Source organism: Ranitomeya variabilis, chromosome 3 (assembly GCF_051348905.1).
Source record: "Ranitomeya variabilis isolate aRanVar5 chromosome 3, aRanVar5.hap1, whole genome shotgun sequence".
Classification (NCBI taxonomy): domain Eukaryota; kingdom Metazoa; phylum Chordata; class Amphibia; order Anura; family Dendrobatidae; genus Ranitomeya; species Ranitomeya variabilis.
In genome coordinates, this window is record NC_135234.1 from 717,566,086 (window position 1) to 717,584,745 (window position 18,660).

Sequence of the window (18,660 nt, forward strand, 5' to 3'; positions counted from 1 at the left end):
ATGGCGTGTTCTATATCGTTCTGTCCTTTGAGACATCATTAGAATGACATTTTTCTTTTATCTTCTGCTAACACTTTATTTAAATATGTATTTAAAACAACGAACAAAAATAAACCAGACAAAAAGAACAATCCCTTTAATTTTCCCGATCCCACACATTTTCAATTGTTAAGAAAAATAAACATAACCAACATTAAAAAAACAACATACTGATAAATTGGCAGAATCATCAATCTTACCCCAAGAGAATAAAAAAGAGTGCGAGTAACACGGCACTGCTGAAGAATCGAAAGTATCCAGGGAATCCTTACAAAGACTTTTCTTGAGATTCATAAAAAAAACAGGACCACGCGTTTCGGCACTGAACCAGTGACCTCCTCAGGCCTAGTGCCGCAACAAAGATGAGGGATCTATATTCAAGATAGGAAATGGAAATTATATCACAAATATTGGTGAAAGCTCACAATACCAGTAAGAACTAAAAATAAAATCTATAATTGATAAATAACACGTAGTTGGGTTTGAACCCAGAGCTCCAAAGTTAGGAATATCCCAGTGTTAACCACTGAGCCACCATGCTGCCCGAAGTAAGTGGTCTAGCAGTATAATAAAAATTAATATGTATAAAAAGGAGACAAATAATAAAAATAAAACGGGATCGCTGGCAAATGAGTGTGATTGATGAAAAGTCTTATAAAACCGTAAAAGGAATCTCTACCACCTCATTCAGGCAAATTAGAAACAGTCACGCCAACTTATATGTCTGATAAGCCTCACACTGCTTGATCCGCTGAAACCTTACTGGAGCTTCATTTGGCGCCTGCTCAATAGGTAAAATAGATACAGTATATGGCTGAAGTCAGGACTGTTTCACTGGAAAAGTATCTAAAAACATCATATTCCAAAATTCATTTTAACATATTGGAGCCGTGTATGTTTATGTGCAGGTGTATGATTTGTGGAACAATGCCACTCATCATACATTTGATGACCGAGGGTCATCACTAGAGATGAGCAAACCTTTCAAGGTTCGGTTCGATTTGAAGAATATTTAAGGTACGTTCCCACGGTCAGAAAGCGCTGCGGGTTGAACACTGCATACATCCGCAGCATCCAACCTGCAGAGTCCAGATGTTGCAGCATAGGGGATGGGATTTCCAGAAATCCCATGCCCACTATGCATGCACCGACTCCTCCAGATCAACTGCGGAGACGGACATGCGGCGCGTCTTTCCAGACCGCAGCATATCAATTTATGTAGTGGAGACGCTCAATCTCCGTCAGATAAATGTCACCCGTACAATGTATGGTTCAATGAAAACATGCGGAATCTCCTGCGTTCAAATGCCGGCAGCGCTTTGGACACAGTGGACATGTGCTGCGTTCAAAGTGCTGCCGATTCCTGACCGTGGGCACATACCGTTAGACTTCGCCGAACGTACCCGAACCTCATTAGATTCAATAGAAGGCCAAATACACAACACCTTGAAGTGAACCTGTCAGCAGGATTTTGCACAGTGACCTACAGACACTGAATAAAGTGATACCTTGGTTGATGAAATCCATCTTGTGGTTGTTTAATCTTTATATTCAGTTTTGAGTTAATGATATGCTCATACTCCGGGGTGGGGCTGCGCTGGAGCATGATCACATATATAATGTTTATGTAATCCTTTTCTTTCATGTTTCCATAAATTCCTAAAAAAAAGAAATAGCAGTCTGAAAATGGGGCCAGCCACACCTGCCTGTGGCACCATCTTGGAAGAGGCAATTTTTTTTCTTATTTTTCTTTAAGGGAATCTGTCATATACATTTTTAAAATGACCCATAATACCACATACAAGAGAAAAATACTGTCACACCGTTGCCAGACCTCATATTACCACCACATAGTGACCAAATAATACTAATACAAGGAACAAATACCACCACACCATGAACAGACCACATATTACAACCACCTAGTGATCGAATAAAGCTATCCACATGGATCAAATACGACAACACCATGGCTGGACCACAAATTACCACCACATAGTGAAAGAATAATATCACATACAAGGGACAAATGCCACCACACTATGACCAGACAACATAATACCACCACATAGTGACTGAATAATACCACATGCAAGGAACAAAATACAGCCACACCATGACCAGACCACGTTCCCTTTAAGGTCCACAGCATGTACTGTATAGCTTTTACTTTTATAATATTAATTTGTCTGTATTATTTTATTTAGTAATGCAATAAAAAAGCAAAAATAAAATTAAAAGCAATTTGTTTTACTTTTTTTTTAAATATAAAGATATAAAAGTAATAGTTACAAGGCAAAACTATTATTTCCTAGGTTTAAAAGGCCTCGGAATAAAATAAATACATATTCTTTATAAAGTACTTCTTTTAATCTTTGACCAAAGAAGAGAACATTCACTGGAAATTTGACATTTCATGAAATCTAATATGTGTACCTTTTATTTCTCAAAAATAAAGACCAAAAAAATAAATCTTTCATTCTCTTCCGGAAATACATTGTCCATTATTTATGTTATATGTATAAGATGGAGATGGACTCTGTAAATCCATTTTTTATGCGATGGGCTCTGGTAGAGCATTCTTTAGGCTACGTATTTTATTTGAATTGAAATGTTGATAGCAGCTTCATATTATACTCTGCTCAAAAATTGTGCGGCACGTGTAGCATGGCGAGGCAGTTTGACCACGTTCCTGTCCAAACTCCAATCCACGCCCATTTAACCTTTTTCTTTCTACCCTGGCAGGATGAGATGTCAGAGGGTCAGTGGCATTCAGCAGACGCCTGAGACTGGGTGACCAGAAAAATGCCCACAGGAAAAATGCCCACAGGAAAAACGCCGACAGGAAAATTGTCCACAGGAAAAATGCCCTCAGGAAAATTGTCCACACGGAAAATTGCCCACACGGAAATTTGCCCACACGGAATATTGCCCACATGGAAAATTGCTCACACAGAAAATTGCCAATTGCAGCATCACAAAGTTTCAGATCTATGATATTTGAGGTGCAAGGTGAGGATGTTCACATGATATGTGAAAAAATGAAAAAATGCCCACAGAAAATTGCCCACAGAAATGAATACCCACAGGAAAACAGTAGAGAGTTATAGGTGAGATGCTCTGCATTACAGAGAATAGCATAGATCTGTAGGTTAAATGCTCTACAGGACAGGAGGATAGTATACAGGTATACGTGAGATGCTCTGCAGGGCAGAAGAATAATATAGAGTTATAGGTGAGATGCTCTGCAGGACAGAGAATAGCAAAGAGATATAGGTTAAATGCTCTGCAGGACAGGGGGATAGTATGCAGGTATACGTGAGATGCTCTGCAGGGCAGGAAAATAATATAGAATTATAGGTGAAATGCTCTGCAGGACAGAGAATAGCATAGATCTATAGGTTAAATGCTCTGCAGGACAGGGGGATAGTATGCAGGTATACGTGAGATGCTCTGCAGGGCAGAAGAATAATATAGAGTTATAGGTGAGATGCTCTGCAGGACAGAGAATAGCAAAGAGATATAGGTTAAATGCTCTGCAGGACAGGGGGATAGTATGCAGGTATACGTGAGATGCTCTGCAGGGCAGAAGAATAATATAGAATTACAGGTGAGATGCTCTGCAGGACAGGGGGATAGTATATAATTATAGGTTAAGTGCTCTGCAGACCAGGGGGATAGTATACAGGTATAGGTGAGATGCTCTGCAGGGCAGGAGAATAAGGCCAGCGTCACACTAGCGTATGGCATTGGATGTGATATGCTAATGACCCTCGGCTCCTGCTCTGCTGCGAACGGGAGCCGAGTGTCATGCGACTATGCTCCGAGCCTCTTGCACAGCTGCGGAGGAGGCAGAGAAATACATTTCTCCATCTCCTCCATTGCCGGGGTCAGCGTATATGGCACCACACTCAGATGATATCCGAGTGATGTGCGTTGTGTCGGTTCCCTGAAAAATGCCCACAGGAAAATTGCCCACAGGAAAATTGCCCACAGGAAAAATGCCCACAGGAAAATTGCCCACACAGAAAATTGCCCACACGGAACATTGCCCACATGGAAAATTGCCCACATGAAAAATGCCCACAGGAAAAATGCCCACAGGAAAATTGCCCACACAGAAAATTGCCCACATGGAACATTGCCCACACGGAATATTCCCCACACGGAAAATTGCCCACAAGGAAAATTCCCCACACAGAAAATTGCCCACATGGAAAATTGCCCACAGGAAAATTGCCCACACAGAAATTTGCCCACATGGAAAATTGCACACATGGAAAATTGCCCACATGGAAAATGCCCACAGGAAAAATGCCCACAGGAAAATTGCCCACACAGAAAATTGCCCACACGGAACATTGCCCACACGGAACATTCCCCACACGGAAAATTGCCCACAAGGAAAATTCCCCACACAGAAAATTGCCCACACGGAAAATTGCCCACAGGAAAATTGCCCACACAGAAATTTGCCCACATGGAAAATTGCCCACATGGAAAATTGCCAATTGCAACATCACAAAGTTTCAGATCTATGATATTTGAGGTGAGGATGTTCACATGATGTGTGATCAACTTGTGATTTACAGCTGACCTAGTGCAAAACTGCAAAAATGATGATCTGTGGTTTGCAGCAGTCTGTCATTCTCAGCAATAGATAGATCTAGTCTGCTCTCCTCTCTCACTGATTCTGCCTTACTCCTCCCACCAGCCCAAAACAGCAGCACATGCAGAAACAGCAGCAGTATGATCCAGAGGAGCCATCACTGCTATCAGTACCCACAAAAGAATCACTGTATTATCTGTGGAGTTACATGGGACTGCAGGTCAGATCTAATACATTATCATCTCAGTGGGAGCCCACCAAAAGCAGGGTGCTGCTGGCTGAGATAGATGGTCCTGGAAGCCCAGAAGGCACAGCAGAAAAGTGAGATTCTGTCACTTGTACCACCTTGTGTTCTTGCTGAGAATGTATGATATGGTTTTGCAGTGGTGTAATTGGAGTCTGATGGGCCCCAGTGTGAAATTTGGACTTGCTCAACACCACACACATCACGTTGGTCAGATGTATGGGCCCCTGTAACGTTCTAAATTCTATAAAGACTAATGAAGTGCTCCCCTCAACCCTTCATTATGTAATAATGTCCCCCATCCTGGTATATATGCCCATCATTCTGGTGACTATGTTCGCATCCTGGTATACATGTCCCAATGCTGGTATATACGGCCCCCATCCTGGTTTGTATGGTCCACATGGTCTCCACCCTGATGATGATAATGTATTAGATGTGACCTGCAGTCCCATGTAACTCCACAGATAATAGAGTGATACTTTTGTGAGCAGTGATAGCAGTGATGGCTCCTCTGGATCACACTGCTGCTGTTTCTGCATGTGCTGCTGTTTTGGGCTGGTGGGAGGAGTAAGGCAGAATCAGTGAGAGAGGAGAGCAGACTATATCTATCTATTGCTGGTAATGACAGACTGCTGCAAACCACAGATCTTCAGCATTTTTGCAGTTTTGCACTAGGTCAACTGTAAATCACAAGTTGATCACACATCATGTGAACATCCTCACCTCAAATATCATAGATCTGAAACTTTGTGATGCTGCAATTGGCAATTTTCCGTGTGGGCAATTTTCCGTGTGGGCAATTTTCCATGTGGGCAATTTTCTTGTGGGTAATTTTCCTGTGGGGATTTTTCAGGGAACCGTTCTGAGCATTACCTCTATGTAGCAGAGGCGATTACGCTATGGCAGCTTCTAGCCTCCTATGGAGGCTATTGAAGCATGCCAAAAGTAAAAAAAAAAGTGTTTAAAAATATATAAAAAATAAAAAAACATAAAAGTTCAAATCACCCCCCTTTCGCCCCAATCAAAATAAAACAATACAAAAATCAAACACACATATTTGGTATTGCCGCGTTCAGAATCGCCCAATCAATAAAAAAAAATTAAAATGATCGCTAAATGGCGTAGCGATAAAAAAAAACAAAATGCCAGAATTATGTTATTTGGTCGCTGCAACATTGAATTAAAATGCAATAACGGGCAACTAAGAGAACATACCTGCACAAAAGTGGTATAATTAAAAACGTCAGCTAGTCCCGCAAAGAATAAGTCCTCACACGGCCATATTGAGGGAAAAATAAAAAAGTTATGGCTCTGGAAAGAAGGGGAGCGAAAAACGAAAAATCGAAAAAAGCTCCGGTCATGAAGGGGTTAAAAACCTTATGTGATACAGACTTTTGGAGCACATATTCGTGTTCAGCATATCAAAATCTATAAGATCCAATAAAATTTTCTCAGGGGACAAGAATTTCCCTGAAATTTGTTGCGCAGTGTTATCAGGTGCAGCTATCCTGTGCATGGAAGTTGTGGAGATAAATAGGAGTGAGCAGATTCTGAATAATATTTAGAAGGAGGGAACAGAGAAGAATTAGGTTACTGAGTTCAGGTAATAGGCTTGTTTAATGAGATGTGTTTTTAAAGCACACTTAAAAATGTGGAGGCTAGGTATCAGTCGGATTGTCTGGGGTAGAGCATTCCAGAGAACTGGCGCAGCACTGGAGGAGTCTTGGAGGCGGAAATGTGAGGCTCTGAATATGGAGGATGTTAGTATTAGGTCCGTTTCGGAATGGAGAGAACGTGTAGGGCGATAGACAGAGATGAGGGAGGAGGTACAGGGTGGTGCAGAATTGTGGAGAGCTTTGTCAGTGAGAGATATGAGCTTATATTGTATTCTGTAGCGAATGGGTGACCAGTATAATGACTGGCACAAGGTGGAGGCATCGGTGAAGCGACTGGACAGAAATACGACCCTGGCTGCGGCATTCAGGACAAATTGGAGAGGAGAAAGTTTGGTTAGAGGAAGACCAATCAGAAGAGAGTTGCAGTAGTCCAGAAAGGAATGAATAAGGGCGAAGGTAAGAGTTTTAGCAATTTCAAAGGTGATTAAGTAGTTGTGTGATCACAAATTTGGTGGCTCTGAAAACATTTTTCTAATGGTTATGGATAATGTACTAGCAGCTATTACTGATATTTGTAAAGCTTAGTCTCTAGAATTAGTTAGCTCCTAATGCGACTGTAAGGGTGGTTTCACTCTGCGCTTTGTCCCACGTTTGGTGGTCTCATCGGGATTATGTCCAAACCCTCCGAAAAAACAGAATTCGGACATAAGCCCCAATGAGACCAACGAACGTGGGACAAATATTAAATATTACACATTAAGATACCATGTGAAAGTTCTTTTTCCCAATATGACACGATAAAAGCTTCCACTAATTATAATGGACTTCCATTCGTTTTAACACTGGTGATGCACCGCAATTTAGGCCACAAACCAGGTTATGTGATCAACGGGCACTCAATGTGGCTGCTACATGGCAGCAAAATGCAAATGAAGGGTGTTTCGTTGTGACCTACCAGATGACGCGACTGTGACCAGCTGGTCACAAATGAATCAAACAGGCTCTGGCTTTTTGCAACTTGCTTGTCGTGGTCCTCTGCGGGTTGCAACGCGACCCCATTCACCTGTATAATGCTGCGATATAGTAGTGGCATACGGAGATCTTTGGCCACAAATCCTTTGTAGCCGGAGCCAAATGGTTCTGCAGGTAGGCCAAGCAATTACAAAGCAGATCCGTGAAGCTCAATCTAAAATCCCCCACACAAAAAGTTTGACGAACCAGGCAATTTTGGCAGGACCAGACAACTATCTTACGTGCATGGGGACCTCCCAATTATCTCGACAGGCGATTTTGAACTTCCTCGCCACATCTTCCTGTTCTCAGTGGAGATAAGATGTTGACAGAGGTGCTTACTCCCCGCTCGCTATTGAAAATACATGACGGCTTTGGTGAGCGTACGTATGGGGGAAGGTTGACAGGAACAGAGAGTTAACATTTGTACTAAAGGATCGATAAAATATTCAAACTGCAGTCACTGTAGATTCTTGGTTCTAATGACCCACTCACTTTCTCTGACATGGGGTTAATTCTGAAATTGTGATCGCTCCAACACCAGGACAACCCGCGGCACTGGAATTTATGCTGAGTGTTCTGTTTCAAGATTTAATCAATATAATCATTAGGGCAGAGACGTTATAAGTTCTGGTGCTTGCAGCTCTCCTATCGATCCACTTTCTAACTACTCATGCATAGCACTTTATTCTCTTAAAGGAACGCTTAATGTGTAGTCATCAGCTAATAAAAGTGCGGATTATAGAAAGAGCTGATAATATCATCCACACTTGTGTATGTAAAGGTTTCTGTGAGATAAAGAAATTACGTTTCTCTGTTCTTCCTATTCGTAATTCCTTGGGGATCGGTATAGTTATTCTTTCTCCATTGCTGACTGCTCGAAGGGAAAGAGACTGCCCAGTAAATTAGGAAAAGATATTCAGAACATTTTGACTAGCCGTACATTAGGGTTTAAGACAGATGTTTCTGAACGACGTTTATGTTAAAGATGATCTGCCTTGACCTGCCACCAAGCCTGGGATGTCACCTTTAAAGACTGCTCAACTACAAAGCCATAAAATAACCTAAAAAATCCATGACGAATTCACTTTTCAACAGATCATTCATTCATCTAGTAAACTTGTTTTTACCGTGAACAGGCGCTGAAAATGGTCTAAATTGGTCTTTTTAGTCATGCAAAATATCTACGGCTGCTTTTAGTGTCGATTTATCTGACATTATCTTGTCGTCACTGAATCTTCTTCACATTGTTTCATCTAAATGATACAGAACAAGGCTATTAACAATGAGTCAACTATGCCTATCCGCGAGGGGGCTGAAAATTGCACACAGCTTGTGACATGCATGCTGCTGCACCTGGCACATTACGTATCCTGTCCTGCACCCGGAGAATTAAAGCTCCAGAGCCCCAAAGCAAACTCAATAATAGGACATCCAACTTCGGATCTTATGAGCTAGTCTGAGACAGACTTACCATAATTATCTCTTTCTTGTCTCTTTGCAAACAAAATGGATAAGGGTACTGTCACACTAAACGATTTACCAACGATCACGACCAGCGATACGACCTGGCCGTGATCGTTGGTAAGTGGTTGTGTGGTCGCTGGGGAGCTGTCACACAGACAGCTCTCCAGCGACCAACGATGCCGAGGTCCCGGGTAACCAGGGTAAACATCGGGTTACTAAGCGCAGAGCCGCGCTTAGTAACCCGATGTTTACCATGGTTACCAGCGTAAAAGTAAAAAAAAAAAAACAGTACATACTTACATTCCGGTGTCTGTCCCCCGGCGTTATTGCTTCTCTTCACTGTGTCTGCGCCAGCCGGAAAGCACAGCGGTGACGTCACCGCTGTGCTCGCTTTCCGGCCGGCCGGCGCTCACAATGCAGAGAAGCAGAACGCCGGGGGACAGACACCGGAATGTGAGTATGTACTGTTTGTTTTTTTTTACTTTTACGCTGGTAACCACGGTAAACATCGGGTTACTAAGCGCAGAGCCACGCTTAGTAACCCGATGTTTACCTTGGTTACAAGCGAACGCATCGCTGGATCGCTGTCACACACAACGATCCAGCGATGACAGCGGGAGATCCAGCGACGAAAGAAAGTTCCAAACGATCTGCTGCGACGTACGATTCTCAGCAGGGTCCCTGATCGGACACAGCGATATCGTATGGATATCGCTGGAACGTCACGGATCGTACCGTCGTAGCGATCAAAGTGCCATTGTGTGACAGTACCCTAACTCTTCAACTGAAAGTCTGATAATTGGGCATTCCTTTTGTAGGTTGTCTTATCTCATATGCTACTTTTTTATTTTGTGTGTTCTATTCTACAAGTGTTTTCATTTGATTATATCATTTAAATGGGTATTCCAGAAATAGCATGCGATCTGCGATGGATATGGTCACTTCCTAATTATGGGGGTCCTGTCCAAACATTGTGCAGAGACCTACGACTCGCTGATGGGAAGGAGTTGTAATACTCTGCACATTGATGGTGATCCAACATTGCAACATGGCAATCAACCAGAGACACCATCCCTTAGCAATATTGATCCTATACAAAAAATGGAGTAACAGTCCACAAAAAGTTACTAATATTAGGCAAGTTTATTCAAACATTAAGGCATAATACAAATAACAGAAAATGTAAAAAAGTAAAAAAAAGCAAAAAAGATTCAGGTGTGAAGGACATCACTTCATCAAATGTGAATCAGGGTAGAGAGACTCTGGGCCAGTAGATCACCACCATGATGTCATGATTGTATGAATAATTCAAGTGCTCAGTGCATACAAAGTGCGGCTGTGGTACCCTACAATTGTAATATGTGTGCAGTGCCCCAGGGTCCTGGTCGTTGCAGTAATATCGTCTCCTCTAGGGGGGAGTGATGTTATGTTTAAATGCAATAAAGGAGATCTCTTTACCAGGTATCACAAACCATGCAACACACTTCACACTCCAGTCCACCAGGGGGAGCTATGCTCCTATTTATTAGGGCACTCTTCTCAATTAGGTAAAACTGGTGGCCTGGATAGGAAGTTAGGCAGTTCCTGTCAGACAGACAGAGGGGAAGGAGGAACATCTGATAGCTGCTGACAGAGTGGGTCCCTGACGGGTGGGATCCTGTCAGAGGCCTAGACAGAAGGCCACGGAGCTGCGCCTGCCCCACGTGCGGCAGCATCCTAAGGAAGAGACACGAACAGCAAATTGTATTGTAGAGGGTGAGAAACGAAGTCATAGCAAAAGGAGAGGAAACCAGAAGGAGTTCTGCCCTGCTAAGGCTGCCTCCTTCTGAGGCGCAGGACCGCTAGCTTGAATACCGAGGGAGCAAAAGTCTCTATGCCTTGCTCCAGAGACCGCCAGGACAGCTAATTCCAAGTTACTGATCCGCCCTACACCCAGGAGGCACGGTGGCAACTAGTGGGGGCCGGGGCGTGCTAGAGTCCCTGTAAAAAGCCTCAGGCCATCAGTCATACGGGTTTGTCCTATCCTTACCATCAGGGGGACAGAGAAAGAGTTATAACATCTAGAACATCTACAGCAGTTGTGAGGACCTTATGAGAGGCTCAGCAGTAAGGTACTACAACACCCAGGCGCTAGAGGAAGGCTACTGATTTCCACCTGGATAAGGGGACTCTGGATTTGCCTTCAGACCGGGCGGACTCTGCCTGCCCTGTGATCTGGTGCTCTGGACTGTGGATGCTGAAGCCTTCAGTAAAAAGGTAAAGAGACTGCAACCTTCTGTCCTCCTTCTTCACTGCACCTTTCACCATCCAGCACCTCCACACTGGGAAGCCCTGGGGTTACACTTCACCTGTGGGAAGGTATACCATCTAGCTGCCATAACGTCACCCCAGCGGACCCCTTACAGCAGCGTCGGTCACTCTGACCGAATACAACAGGTGGCGTCACGAACATTTCCCCTTTAAAAACCTTTCCCCCCTTTTATTATGGACGTCCCTAGGGCCACGGACCGGGTCAGCCACCGTGACATCCACCTTGAGAACCGAAGGACCCGAGTACCCCTAGCCCTTGGGGGTGCTCCAGATGCGTGAGATAGGGGAAAGATGATGAGTTTGGTTTTGTCTACATTGAGTTTTAGGAAGCGAGAGGTGAAGAAGGAGGATATGGCTGACAGTCACTCCAGGATTCTGGACAGCAGAGAGGTGACCAGTTGTCCAGCTATTGCCACATATCGCTGCCTTCTGTTCACCTCCAAACTCCTTTAACAGCACGCCCATGCTGAACTTTCCTCCCACCTCTCATCTAACTCTCTACCCGGTACCGAGTACCCATAGCCCTTGGGGGCGGTCCAATTTTGGCGTCACGAACAGGATCTACTTAAGCCTGAAAATCAGGTCATGTGCGCCTAGAGACTGTGCCAGAACTGTGCTTGAACTGTTTGTGCTGAAAGACTGTGTATTGCCATTTGCCGCCAAAATTCCCGCCAAAACTGCTGACATTACAGCGCCACGAGGAGCGTAAGAACAAGAGGGGCGTGTCGTCATGGGCATGAACTGACTAAGAGCGCGAAGAATAATGGCCGCCCAGTCCAAATTTCTCTGTACCTTGAGGACGTGTCCGTCAGCAGCCGAGATCTGCCTCCTGATCCTCAATGGCAGGCGGAGACAAAGAAACAGAAACCGCCCCCAAGGAAGAGAGCAGGAAAAGGGCAAAGAAGAAGCGGACATGGCGACCCCCAGGTACCTGAGTAGAAATGATTCGGCCCAGCGCAAACCCCTGTCAGCGGAGGAGTATCCAGGCATGCCACCGCTGGAGAGTATGGACCTCTCAGAGCTGTCCATGGAGGAGTCGCCGTTCATGCTGCCTTCCTCGGAGGAGTGGAACGGCGTCGGTGGAGTCACCTCATGTGCAGGTACCAGACACAACCGCCTCCCGGGGATCTGCCTGCCCCCCGCGACTGCTCCTTCCCCCGCTACGACCGCTGGAACTCCGACGGCCCCACTTCCAGGCCCCGGACTGCAGGGGCACGACCTTAAAGTCCTCCCCTGGGGAGAAAACCAACAACATTTAATATCACAGTGGGAGGAGGAAGCAGAACAAGAAGCCCGGGGTGACTTGCTGGACGACCTTCCACCTAAATGGGGTGTTGTGGTATTTTTCCATCTCCAGAAGGGGAAGGGTTTCATCCAGGAGATTGGATTGCCAGTGCGTGTCCACGTCACCCGAGATGAAGTGGAGCCCTGCCTCAGAGAGGAATAATAAGACCCAGACTTGTACCCAGGGGATGCCGTGACCTACATCCGGTACCGGAAGGGAAATGGTTGGTGGGCTCGGGATGTTCAGAGATGCGCAGCCCTTATAGCGTCACCTAGGGCCCAGGAAAGCGCACCTACCACTGAGCCAGCAGCTGCAGCCCCTGTTGTAGCGACGGCCCACAACCAAGCTACCCAAACTTCCATTGCGGCCCATGATCTCACGGTTCATGAGAGACAGACCAATGGGGTTTATCTGGCACCGGGTGTAACCCTGGACCCTACCCTTCCTAGGTCCGGAAGGATTATGTGCCAAGTAAAGCCCTGGAAGTCGTCCAACTAAGCATTGAAAACTGAATGTAAATAGTTCACAAACTTTCTCTTTACTACTTTCAAATACTAAACCGGTCCAGGGTTATTTCTTAAAGGGGTCCTCAGTTCCAGGAGGATCCCAGGAGTTTGCACCAGTTTTGCACAAAGTTTATCATTGCTCAAAGAACTGTGAATCATGAACTGCGCATGATCAGAAACTGTCCTTTGTAAATAGTTTGCACCTTCTTAAGGGTGCTTCCTACTGGTTTTACAAAGGAGGCTTTTACAGAGACTGCCTCTAACAGAAACTGCTACTAATCTAGTTGTAAAAATTACTTTGCTTCACAGACCTGAAGAAAAACCCATTGGTGCGGCAGAATTCCGGGTCAGGATACACGTCTTGTAGCTCACCCAAGCCCAACGTTGGGGGTTTGTCACGGGTCCCTCGTATCACGTCACTCATGTTGCTAAAACTGACTTGAATATTGTTGATGTGATTGATACTTTGCACTACCTCAGAAAAGACTTGAGTTCACCCTTAAAGGGATGTTAAACTGTTGTATTTGAAAGGGTTAATATGATAGAAAGAATTAAGTTTACATAGTCGATAGTATGTAGCCAAAATTATAGAGTTAAAGTTAGATAGTCTAATATGATGTACTCCGAATAAATTGAAGAAAATGCAGTAAGCACGTGGGGGTTGGTTGATCATTTTGCACTTAAAAGAGAATAATAGTTTTGCACTTGAAGGAGAATAACAGCAATAAAGAAAATGTTAATTTTCATTTTGAGGTTCTACATTAGTACACCCTTAGAGGGTACTTGCACTAAATAGATAGTATACCTGTATGGGTAATTGTGTTTCATAGCTAGTTAATAACTGTTTCCTACTTGAGTTAAAGTTGCGCGCATAATGTAAATATGTTTTTGTTTGCAACGTTCAAGTGTTCTCACCTCCCATAAAGGGAAGCACAGTTAAATTAACTTGTTTTATAGCATCTTAAAAAAAATTGCATGTCTTTTTTCTAATGTATTGTTGTTTTCTTTTCTCAGTCCGGGAGTACTGAATTTAACGGGGGGGGGGGGGGGGGGGGGTGCAGGGCCCCAGGGTCCTGGTTGTTGCAGTAATATCGTTCTCTTCTAGGGGAGTGATGTTATGTTTAAATGCAATAAAGGAGATCTCTTTACCAGGTATCACAAACCATGCAACACACTTCACACTCCAGTCCACCAGGGGGAGCTATGCTCCTATTTATTAGGGCACTCTTCACAATTAGGTAAAACTGGTGGCCTGGATAGGAAGTTAGGCAGTTCCTGTCAGGCAGAGGGGAAGGAGGAACATCTGATAGCTGCTGACAGAGTGGGTCCCTGACAGGCCTAAAGGCCTAGACAGAAGACCACGAAGCTGCGCCTGCCCGACGTGTGGCAGCATCCTAAGGAAGAGACACGAACAGCAAATTGTATTGTAGAGGGTGAGAAATGAAGTCATAGCAAAAGGAGAGGAAACCAGAAGGAGTTCTGCCCTGCAAAGGCTGCATCCTTCTGAGGCGCAGGATCCGGTAGCCAGAACACTGAGGGAGCAAAAGTCTCTATGCCTTGCTCCAGAGACAACCAGGACAGCTAATTCCAAGTTATTGATCTGCCCTACACCCAGGAGGCACGGTGGCAACTAGTGGAGGCCGGGGTGTGCTAGAGTCCCTGTAAAAACCCTCAGGCCATCAGTCATACGGGTTTGTCCTATCCTTACCATCAGGGGGACAGAGAAAGAGTTATAACATCTAGAACATCTACAGCAGTTGTGAGGACCTTATGAGAGGCTCAGCAGTAAGGTACTACAACACCCAGGCGCTAGAGGAAGGCTACTGATTTTCCACCTGGATAAGTGGACTCTGGATTTGCCTTCAGACCGGGCGGACTCTGCCTGCCCTGTGACATAAGAAAGGAAGGACAGCATCCAGTCCAGGTGAAAGTGTTCAAAAACGAATTCCTTTATTTGCCACGGTGCGACGTTTCGACCCGGATGGGTCTTTATCATGCTTGATAAAGACCCATCCGGGTCGAAACGTCGCACCGTGGCAAATAAAGGAATTCGTTTTTGAACACTTTCACCTGGACTGGATGCTGTCCTTCCTTTCTTATGTGGTATGTGTATCTTCCATGGGGGTCCAGTGGAATTAGGACGTGCATCTACCTATCTGTTGTGCTGTCGGTCAGCTGCTATATTTCTAAGTCTGCCTGCCCTGTGATCTGGTGCTCTGGACTGTGGATGCTGAAGCCTTCAGTCCTTCAGTAAAAAGGTAAAGAGACTGCAACCTTGTGTCCTCGTTCTTCACTGCGCCTTTCACCATCCACTGGGAAGCCCTGGGGTTACACTTCACCTGTGGGAAGGTATACCATCTAGCTGCCATAAAATCACCCCAGTGGACCCCTTACAGCAGCGTCGGTCACCCTGACCGAATACCACAGGTGATGTCACGAACATTTCCCCTTTAAAGACCTTTCCCCCCATTTATTACGGACGTCCCTAGGGCCACGGACCGGGTCAGCCACCGAAGGACCCGGTACCGAGTACCCCTAGCCCTTGGGGGCGCTCCATGTACATACACCCAAATTATGGATGTGAAATTGGCAAAGACCAGTGCCAAAGTTAGCAGGGTGTAGTACTCAGTAACTAATGGAAAAATGCACATAGAACATAAGGAATATCAACAGCAGGATAGAAGTAAAGGTGAGCAAAGTAAGGCCAGCTTACCCATACTAGTGCCTGTGTGATGATATGTCCAGTGCAGCCCCGGCGCGTGTTTCGCATGTGCTTCTTCAAGGAATTAGCAATATGCCCTCGCTTGTTATTACTGGAATACCCCTTCAGGCTATGTTCACACTAGGCATTTTTGCAAAGTTTTTTTTAATGCGTTTTTTAATGCAAATTTTCAGCCCTGCTTTACAGTACCAGCTAAGTCTATGAGATATCAGAAATCTCCTGCACACTTTTGGCTTTTTTGTCATCAGGATTTTGCGATTTGCATGGGTTTTTTTGCACAATGGAGCATGTCACTTCTTTCATCACTTCTTCATCTTTTTTTTTGCATTTTTCACCCATTAAAATGAACGGGTGGTCAAAAAACGCTGAAAAAAATAGACTAAAAATGCAAGTATCAGGTTTTGCTGTGTTTTTTGTGTCAAAACCCGATTCTATAGAATAGGACTTTTTTTCAAACACTAATCTTTATCAGCATCCACATGAGACAAATCTAGCATACCAAAACCACAGAAAAAATGCAGCAAAAACATGCTTTTTTGCAGCTTCTTTCCTGTCAAGAGGTCAGGTTTGGCTGCAGAAAAAAAAACGCTGAAAAAACGCTCAGTGAGAACGTACCCTAAATAGTTAACATGCCTTGGATTGTCACCCCCTGCACTACCCAGGATGAGTCCTTACTGATCTATTTTGAATGTGTTCTCTCACCCCTCACAATACTTGTATTCAGCGGGACCAACAATTTACAATTAACGCTTATTGTTTAGTGTTGGCAATAGCTGGTAACTATGGAAATGAATTATTCCATTCACTGTTTGATTTCACTGCAATTCATGGTGTGTGTTTTTGCTGGTGGCAGCACATTTGCCGACAGACTGTCGAATGTAAACAAAGTGCGTTATTAATTATTTCTTAAAAAAAGCAAGTTATTAATATGTCAGTGATTATTTTACATCAGCATTATGCACATTGTAGATTAAGTCAAAAGTAATACTCTAGTCTAGTGCACGACACAAACCGAACAGATCAGATAGCTCTGACCCCAACAAACATCCAACTTGCCCAATCCTGGTTTCTACTCTTGCCTCTTCTCTCCTGACCCCCTTTATTTTGCTGACCACTTTCAAAGACTTATCCCATAAACAACAATCACTACTCCGCAGAATAAATGATGAACATACGATAACTGAGGGGTCCAGCTGTTGAGACCCCCCACAAAGTTTAAGAACAGGGTGACCAAAGACCCCTGTGTGAATTGGGCGGAAGTGTCCATGTGTGACCACAAACTCTATAAACAGTGAATTGAGGAGTTGTTGTAAATTCTCACTACTACTTTTCTTCTCGCTGGGGACTTCAAGACCCCTGTGTTTGTGATCAATGATCCCAGGTAGATTGGTGATATATGTTGATTATGGACAACACATTTACCCATCCTAACCTTTCATTAGAAGCATATGTAACCAGTATTGAGTTGTAGCTACCCAAGTTAAATAAAGCAAGATGATGATCTCTTACTAGATAAATGGACACTATTACAAAATCATGAACATGTTAATGGGATGCTTGACTATCCAAAGAACTTCATTATTGTCATCATCAGAAGTGTAAAAACATTGCTGTCCATTCATCTCCTCTGTCTATATCCACAGGCCTACTGCATCTGATATTAAATCTAGCCCTGATAAAAGACATTTAAACATACCAGATCCTTTTGTTCTTAGGCGAGATGACCAGCTGCCATAATTCTCTAGCAGGAGAACATCTACAGTGTGTGACCATATGGACAAGCCAGGCAGGCAACAAATCATAGAATGTTTTACCAATCCTATAGAAAGCTTCTTAAATGTAGGAATTGGAGAGAGAATTCTGGTTGTAGCTAAAATCCTTTAAGGAATAAAGGATAAGACATGTTGAAATCTTACAGCCACATCATTTATCCCCCTATGTCTACCACCTGAGGACACCACTCTAGATATGGTCGGTTGGTTCCACCTCAATCCTTAAATTTATCTTCAATTTTTTTCTGTCCATTTCTTAAACTTTACACAAAGTGTCATTGTGGTTAAAATTTAGAAATAGCATATACTTACCTTCTGACCCCCACTGATTAGCTGAAGCAGTCACATGCTGACCCTGCCGGAAATGAGGGAAAATGATCAGCAAGGCGGAGGAAAGATATATGCTATTTCTTAGTTTTTGCCAGATTAGAACCAGATGTAAAGTTAAAAAAAGGAGTGGAGATCCATCTTTAATAATAGCCTTTTGTCATCATAAAATCAATCATCCATGATGGTGTTCATTCAGTGGAATAGCTATTAACATGCCCAGAGATTACATAACTTGATACTTCAAGTTCCCATCAACTTGGGAAGGTTTTATAAGGCTATTTCCAGACAATTTGGGAGAAGTCAATTATTCTACAGTGAGAAGCATTACTCGCAAGTGGAATCATTCAAGACAGTTGACAATGTTCCCAAGAGAGGACTTTCCAGCTAATTCACCCTAAAGGCCCCGTCACACATAGCGAGATCGCTAGCGAGATCGCTGCTGAGTCACAAGTTTTGTGACGCAACAGCGACCTCAGTAGCGATCTCGCTATGTGTGACACGTACCAGCGATCAGGCCCCTGCTGCGAGATCGCTGGTCGTGTCGGAATGGCCTGGACCTTTTTTTGGTCATTGAGGTCCCGCTGACATCGCTGAATCGGTGTGTGTGACACCGATCCAGCGATGTCTTCACTGGTAACCAGGGTAAACATCGGGTTACTAAGCGCAGGGCCGCGCTTAGTAACCCGATGTTTACCCTGGTTACCAAAAAAGCCAAACACTACATACTCACCATCTGTTGCCCGTCA

General features: G+C 44.1%; 1 protein-coding gene across 1 annotated transcript in view; it reads right to left on the reverse strand.

The window, feature by feature from the left end:
• LOC143817161 (uncharacterized) overlaps positions 1-17,935 on the reverse strand; it is a 30,966-nt gene extending 13,031 nt beyond the window's left edge. Inside the window, exons 1-2 of the mRNA XM_077298324.1 lie at positions 17,897-17,935; positions 1,548-1,698 (exon numbers count right to left, since the gene is read on the reverse strand). Of these exons, the coding sequence (XP_077154439.1) occupies positions 1,548-1,684 (137 nt within the window). The 5' untranslated portion in view covers positions 1,685-1,698; positions 17,897-17,935. The remainder of the gene's footprint in view (positions 1-1,547; positions 1,699-17,896) is intronic.
• Between the last annotated feature and the right edge of the window lie 725 nt (positions 17,936-18,660).